The sequence below is a fragment of the Lygodium microphyllum genome, chromosome 26 (assembly GCF_053477565.2).
Source record: "Lygodium microphyllum isolate KBCC chromosome 26, Lygodium_microphyllum_v1.1.10, whole genome shotgun sequence".
NCBI classification, from domain to species: Eukaryota; Viridiplantae; Streptophyta; class Polypodiopsida; order Schizaeales; family Lygodiaceae; genus Lygodium; species Lygodium microphyllum.
The window spans coordinates 51675008-51682824 of record NC_141160.1 but is presented as its reverse complement, the minus strand read 5'-3'; the positions used below and the strand labels follow the sequence as shown (position 1 = coordinate 51682824).

At 42.3% G+C, this 7817-nt stretch overlaps 1 protein-coding gene across 8 annotated transcripts; it reads right to left on the bottom strand.

The window, feature by feature from the left end:
• Positions 1–696: 696 nt before the first annotated feature.
• LOC148013261 (uncharacterized) lies at positions 697–6995 on the bottom strand. Of its 8 annotated transcripts, none has more exons than XM_087668033.1 (5): positions 6449–6995; positions 3807–4182; positions 2241–2868; positions 982–1132; positions 697–876 (listed from the first exon to the last, which is right to left on the bottom strand). In XM_087668033.1, the coding sequence occupies exons 1-3, from the start codon at positions 6922–6924 to the stop codon at positions 2302–2304; spliced, it is 1419 nt and encodes a 472-aa protein (XP_087524159.1). In that variant the 5' UTR covers positions 6925–6995; the 3' UTR covers positions 697–876; positions 982–1132; positions 2241–2301. The 8 variants fall into 8 exon arrangements, with proteins under 8 accessions (XP_087524159.1, XP_087524160.1, XP_087524161.1 ...); XM_087668034.1 differs by having other exon boundaries at positions 697–871; XM_087668035.1 differs by having other exon boundaries at positions 982–1084.
• Positions 6996–7817: the final 822 nt, after the last annotated feature.

Below are 7817 nucleotides of genomic sequence, written 5' to 3'. Positions count from 1 at the left end.
AAAAGTTTCCGCATTATTATAGTCATTATATAATGTTGTACTTATAAGATGTTTTGAGTTTATATAAATGATATTAATAGTACACAAAGAGAATAAAAATATAATAGATAATGGTATATGAGTTTACAATCTTATATTTATGTTTGTTGATGATAGAAAAGGGCACACCCTTTTATATCTCCCATATTTAATCATACTTGAAAAAATATAACATTTGTCTTGAGTTTACGATTGAGTAATTACAACTAGTCAATGCACCTAGTTCCTAAGCAAGTACAAGAAGCAAGTGCACCCATCCTCTCCTTAGATATTAAAACAACCAAACATGTGTACTTTTGGACATAATCTCTATTTGTAATAATGTTTTTATTGTTGGGTCAACCATGATTTCATTCTTGCATTAAGTTAGAGTAAAGCATACACTATGCCAACTATTGTGGATTTTTTTGGGCTTCATTATGTTTTCTTACCACAAGATGATGTGGACATATACATCTTTTAAATCAATTTTGGAGCTTAGGAATTCAAGGTAATTAATAGAACTATACATTGCCAATATTTCAAATGGTAGCTCATACACATTGAGAATCAAATATATCAACATGTTGCAAAGGCTACACCTTGAGGTTAATGTGGTGGTTATACCAAAATGATTCCAATATAAAGTGGGTGGAACTTCTAATCAAATAATGTGAAGCTAAAAAAGATAATACAATTGCTCTCAAAATACTACAAATTTCTTTCTTATCTTTCTAATTTAGAAAAACTTAATGAATTGAAGCACTTACCTACTTATTACATCAAATGTTAGAGAAGCTAGATGAATTAAAGTGCATACCTGCTTCTCTTTTGGAATGCCAAAATCTATCAGCTAACCTTTCAAGAATAGTGGAAAAAGAATTTCATTTAGAAAACCTTTTTTCATGATATTTAGATGATTGCTATGACAAGTTGCATGTGGTGAAAGACAAGAAAACGTACCCTTTGATATAATGACAAGGAAGACCAACATTGCATGAGAGTCACCTTTGTGATAATTGTCTACCTTTTGCTAGAGTTTATGTCTCTTTTCCTAACCTCTTGTCTAGAGGATGTTATTAATGTGTATTGATTGAGAATAAGATTGGCTTCACTACAAAAGGAAATGTAAAATAAACACACACCTAAGGGTGACATGCATATACCTAGGGTTGTCATTCATGTATATACCATTAAGAGGATTAAGAATATCATCAATTGATATACATACATTATAAGATAAATATAACTAAGGTTGCCATTAAATGTACATCGAATCAATAAGATTGATGGTTTTATCAATGCTTGACTAGAAGCAATCAAAAGCATACTTAAGGTTGACATGTGTATATAGACATTCCGATTCTAAGATTGACACCAATAGTTACACGATGAATTATTAAAAATCCATTATGGCTTGAGGTCAACATATATACCTAAGGTTGATATTGGAAGAAAAACATACTATCTTCCATTATTATTATTGCATACACCTTTGGTTGATAGAGCTAAGGTATCACTACTACATTCACTTGAGAAAGCTTTACCTAAGGTTGACATGCATACCTAAGGTTGAGATTGCAAAACAAACACACCACTTGAGGTTATTATTAGTGTATGCACTCAAGGTTGGCAAACCTAAGGTTATCATTACAACATACATCTAAGAAAGTTTTACCTAAGTTTGACATAAATACCTAAATTGACATTGCACGACAAACATACTACCTAAGGTTATCATTAGTGCATACGACTAAGGTCACACACCTAATATTATCATTGATGCACACACATATGCTTTAAGCTTCACATTGCGAATAAACACATTTAAGGTTATTGTTAGTGCATACAAAAAAACAAGTTTAGAGTTTGGCACTGCAAGCATAAACCTAAGTTTGACATAATGAGATAAGCACATCTAAGGTCACCATCAATGCATAGATTGTAAGATAAGCACATCTAAGGTTGTCATTAGTGCATTCAAAGAAAGGAAGAATTCACCTAGAGGCGAGAAAGGTTTTAAGTTTGACATTGAGAGATAAACACATCTAAGGTTATCATTAGTGCATGGCGACATGAATGACAAAATATACATGTAGGCAAGACAAACTTTAAGTTTGGAATTGCAAGATGAACACATCTAAGGTTATCGTTAGTGCATCGAGAAAAAAACAGAGAAATACAAGACAAGTATAAGTAACTAGAGGTAAGACAAGGCGTACCTGCTAAGGGGTGGAGGTGGAGGTGGAGGTGGAGGTGGAGGTGAGTATGGAGGCTTCGACTCTAGGGCACGTGAGCGAGGGCATGCTTTCGGGCGCGGTCGAGGGAGGCGTTGAAGTCAGGGAAGGAATTGATGGCCTGGTCGACGAAGGCTAAGACGACGTCCGGGTGGAAGAGCTGGGTCTGGAAGGTGTCGCAGAAGACGAGGGTGAGGGCGGCGTAGTCGAGGGCGTCGAGGAGCTGGGGCTCGGCGATCTTGAAGACGGCGAGGGCGGCGCCGAAGAGGATAGTAGGGCGGCGGGAGGTGAAGAGGATGTCCCACATGCGCATCACCGTCTCGGCGGGCGTGCTGCGGGCGAACAGCGACAGTAACCACTCCGCCGTCAGGTAGCCCCTGTCCATCGTCACCCCGTCCTTCGCCGCCAGCCAGTCGATGTGGCCCGCCAGCCTCGGGTTGCTCTCCTTTAGTAGCTCGAAGCACGCATGCATCTCTATCAACGCCCCCCGCAGCCCCTGCCCGTAGAACCCCGGATACAGTATATCCTCCACCAGCGTCACCAGCATCCAGAACGCGTCCCTCGCGTTCCCTTGCATCGCCACCAGTAACATCGCCACCACGTAATTCATCGACTGCATGCAGTAGTGTCAATTCCATAGACATGAAACATGCAGTTTTAAAAGAACTCTCACTATAATTCCTTTAGAATTCTCACATCGTGAATCACGACAATACCATAAGAATTTATAATGAGGGAGGGATCGCACACCTAGCTACATACATGCAACTAGAGCAAGGGGTCGCTAGCTCTAAGTGGAAGCCAATGGCCCCTACTTCGAGGTGCACTTACCTAGATATGCGATGTCTCCTAAGGAGTAGCTCATGACACTAAACAATATAGGGAAAAAAACGCTTAAAGAGCCTGGTTTCCCACACAGGAAACTCTCATCAACTTGTTTGATAAAAGCACATATATAAAAATTAAGTATAATCATTTCAATTAGTTAGCTTTCCCATGCCCTTTAAAGGATAGTATAATAATTTCAATTAGTTAGCTTTCCCATGCCCTATAAAGAGATTGGCTAACACTTATTTAGGTTCGTTTTGTTACCTTCATTTAAGGAAAGAGAGCTTTTGAGGTTTGTTTAGGTTAGCTTTCCTACGTTGTATAAAGCAATGCAGCAACACTTATTTGGGTTATTTTTGCTACTTTAGATTACTTTTACTTCCTTTATTTAGAGGTATTTCAAAATGACATGAATAATCTTAAGATCTTAAAGCATATCACACAATGAGATGAAAGAGTGTGTGTGCGCATGCACGTGTGCAACCATATTTATATCAAGTTAATCGAAGCCTAATATAACATTTGTTAGGTTTCCTTTCTCCCTTTTATAGCCTTTTTTTATCCAACAATATGCATCTCTCTCTCTCTCTACCTCTATCTCTCTCTCTCTCTCTCTCTCTGCACACACGCAGAAAAACAAAACAATGCACTCTTCTGCACCCAATGCACGCCCTCGTGCACGGTATATAATGCGTTTAGAAATTAGGGTTCCATAAGACTCGCCTGGCAGTATCCCACGCTAGGATTGTGCGCCGCATAAGCGAGGAGTACGTTATGAAGGGTATCGCGGCCTTCCGGAGTGTCGAGCAAAGTGTGGCCAGGGAAGGTCCGTGCGAGGTCCAGCTTGATGTCATTGTCGGCCTGCATCATCTCCGGTATGCTGGTGGCTTCGTGGGAGACCCTCGAGAGGAGGTCGTGGTAGTAGAAGTAGGGGTATTGCTTCTTCTTCAATCGGGCTAGGGACGCTTCCAGCCATACCACCCGTCGCCAAGCTGGTGGGATGCCCTTCCTCGCCAGATATGGCAGGTGTGTCTTAGGCTGGAAGCACCTCAACAAACTTGAGAACTTGCTCCGTTGAGATTCCTTGTACCACCCATACCTGCGTGACAATGTGATTTGGAACCCTTAGCAGGTCAAAAGCTATGGCTTCAAGCCGGATAGAAGCATGGTTAAGACCAAGCATCCCAGCTTTACATGCCAGACGTTCCTAACCTCTTCGTGCATATGAATCTCAATATTCTCAAACTTCCTAGACTCCAACAGCATAATTAGCTCATTTCATGGGAAGCTACCACATGCCTAGCCTACCCCAACGGGAGATGGATGTGTGCAGCTGCAACAAAGGGCTAGTTGGGAATGATAGGTTTGGTGTCCTTATATTCTTTTCTTTTCTTTGAGCGGGTTTCAAGATGCGTAAGGGAATCAACATCATACTAATGCATAACATTGCAATTCACCAAGGCTTCTTATCAACTTCAAAATGTGGTTTACAATAGACATAAAACATATTCTTTTTCCATCAATTATTGTATCTTCAAAAAGGCAATCAAAATTAAGCCTTCCAACTCATCTTTTGATATTTTTGAAATTACAAAAAATAAAAAATCCACCTCAAGTTCATAACTTCTAGGCAGCAAAAGGGTCACTACTCAACCTCTTCCACAACATCAAGCTAGTTGAAAATTACTACCATAACATCTTTCTTGTTGGACTAGTAAAAAACACCAATACCGATGTGCATTGGCAATAGAAGCATAATTTTAAGGACCATTGCACTTAATAGAATATCTATTTCTTTCTAAGGATTAGTTTGGTGATTCATCTATACTATTACTTAACGAGAGGTGGGGGGCGGGTGCCACGTGGCAACCCCCCACCTCCCCCACAAGAAAAAAAAGAAAACGCGGGGCAGGTGCCACGCATCCAGCACCCGCCCCCGCCCCCGCCCGCAAAAATCGCGCCCACCCCAGTGCGAAGCGTCGGGGCTAGTCTAGGCGCGGAGCGCCTAGTATATATTAGATGGCTTGATATCACTTGCTAGGGCCACTTGCCATCTTTGACATGAGAATGAGTTTGGAGACTCATACATACCTACATGAATTACTTTTGCCAATGCACAAAAATCATGAGAGAGCTTGCTCAAAACCAAAGCAATATGCTACTTACTTGTCCTCATGTCAAGTCTAGTAATTAAATAATCCTAGAGATCCTAGATTCACCTTCATGAGAATGGTTTGGGCTAACTCTCCATGTTTGTATGGGAGGTTGTAAAGTTGAGTTTTAATAGAAATCACACAAAAAGAATAATTCCATTCACAAAGCTATTGTAACACTCTCCAAACCTAGTAAGATGTTTCAAAGATTGAACAATGATGATAGCATTTGAATAGAGGCTCATGAGCTCATTTGAAAGTGTTTATAACCATAATTAACTTGAGTGTTATTTATACAAGAGACTTGAAAAATCATGGTAGTTAGAGTCCTTTGAGAAAGACTTTCCATTACATTTTGGAATAAAGAAGGCAAAGTTTAACAATAAGAAAACAAAAGACTAGCAATTCAATGTATGCTTGCCACTGGTGATGGCACCTTATACAATAGGAGAATAAAAGGTGATTATAATTCAACTTGTCAAGTCAACAATGCGGATGTTATAATGGGATCATGTGTTGGGTTGGTAGTCAAAAGTTTAGACACCCTTTGAGTCTAAGTGTTGATGGAAACCCTAACATTCAATTGATACGAAATCCTTTTATGTCTAAAAGAACAAGGAAAAACAAAGTTTTATTTTATATCGAAAAGTAAGTTTCATAAGAAGATTTAGACAAATTCCCACTATAATTCTACCACATTATGAGTTACAAAAATATCATGAGCATTTGGAAGGCATCAACCAAATATCTAACTAGGTGTGGCTAGTGATAGAGGGTGTTAACCTCTACCCTAGCTAGGGGCAAGGGCTAGACCTAGCCGGCACCCCCAACCTCTACCACACCTTGCTAGGAATGTGATGGTTCCCAAGGAGAAGCCCACATCCCCATGGCCCCAACTGCACCCCGCTAGGTGTGGGCGCCTCGAAGAAGCTCATGAGTCATGATACTGAACAATATAAGCGAAAACAAGGGAAAAGGGATCGGCGTGGGGCAACCCCAGTATGCCGCCAGGTGCCCCTAGCTAGGAATGCGGTGGGAACTGTGAGGACAAGCTCGTGATGCTAAACACTAGAAAGAAAAACAAGGGAAGAGACTCCCAGTTCCCGCGTGGCAGAAGGTTCTTGCGTATGTTGAAAAGCATGTTCGTGCAAGAAGGGACGTGAGTGCAAGTCCTTAAATGGGGGGGGGGGAGGGCGGCGCGGCTCCACAGACCCGCGTTTGCGCTCCAGCTCTTTCCATTCGGAGTTGCGCTGTTGCAGCCCGCCCATGGAGTTGAAGATGACGTTCACGTATTCAGCATCCGGGAGCACGACGCGGAAGCCGTGCATGTCGAAGCCCTTGGCCATCATCGCGCCCAACGGCGGGCTCACCTGATAGTCCGCCACCCGGTCCTCATCGACCTGCGCGACGTCACCCTCCGTGGACCCGTCATCCACGTAGCTACCGCTGATGCTGCTGGTCGTCGTCGACACGTCGGACGACATGGCGATGTCGTCTTCCGACGTGTCGCCATACAGAATGGCCAGCGACGGCAGGATACTGAAACTCTCGTCATTCCAATCATCGTCCGATGCGTCGATATGATCATAACTACACTCCATTTGTTTCTTGCTTGTGCTAAGCGCCTCGCCCGTACCGCACCCTCGCACTATCGAATATGGCGGCTCCTCTCCGTGACAGAGCCGCATAGGACACACCCTCCCACACGGAGCATCGCTTCGTCTCCGTGCCTTTCTTTTAAGACGTAGGGATACACACAAACCGGCCCATTACCCACAACAAATAACAAGGTGCGTTCTCTTTGCAGTGTGGCCTGCCCCTACCACGTCGACCGCCCCAACCAGCGGTTCCAAATGGCAGGCTCCATTAGGGGTGGACGCCCGTGTATAACGAGCTAAGTGGTCGTTGGGCAATTTTCACGTAAGCCCAAACGATTATCCCATGTGTTAAATTGAGAAATACGAGTTGAATCTCACATCAGATCATTTGGTGGAGATGATGTAAACGCTACAACTGAGATTCCTCCTAGGATTTCTCTAGGAGGTCCTCTCTCTCTCTCTCTCTCTCTCTCTCTCTCTCTCATGTCCCCCCAAAAAACTAGGCTCACTATTTAGACATGTTGTAGTAGGCAATTGCATAGCCTACTCTCTCTCTCTCTCTATCTCTCTCTCTTTGTGATGATGGAGAATTCTGGTTAAAATGCATCCCGACCTACAATTACTCCAAGCGAGTGCACCCCATGGATGTTGGTCCAAGCACCAACGCCATGCTACAAAGAGTTGTTGGCAAAGATGTAGAGAAAGGGATCATGGCACTATTGCAAGGTCATAAAAAACAAAGTCAAGGGAGGAAATTTTCTCAGTTGTGGCATGTGATGGCATAAGAAAACTCAAGGTCTCCTACTAGTAGGCGAGAAAAAGGATCTACTCCATCTATTTTTGTGTAAACAACTTCCCAACTCCACAAGGATGTGTATTAGGGGAGTATACCTCTGGCATATTTGGTTGGATAGAAATTCTTTGATCTTTTTAGGACATCGCAAACTCATTGCAAACCTTTGTAGCATGTAATATTTTATTGT

Bases quoted from the DNA above. Each gene is read 5' to 3' on its own strand.
- LOC148013261 (XM_087668033.1), bottom strand. From the start codon at position 6,924: ATGCGGCTCTGTCACGGAGAGGAGCCGCCATATTCGATAGTGCGAGGG. The intron at 4,183-6,448 runs GTCTGTGGAGCC...ATTGTCACGCAG, and splicing joins GAGCTGGAGCGCAAACGCGG to GTATGGGTGGTACAAGGAAT. The intron at 2,869-3,806 runs GCGAGTCTTATG...TACTGCATGCAG, and splicing joins CTAGCGTGGGATACTGCCAG to TCGATGAATTACGTGGTGGC.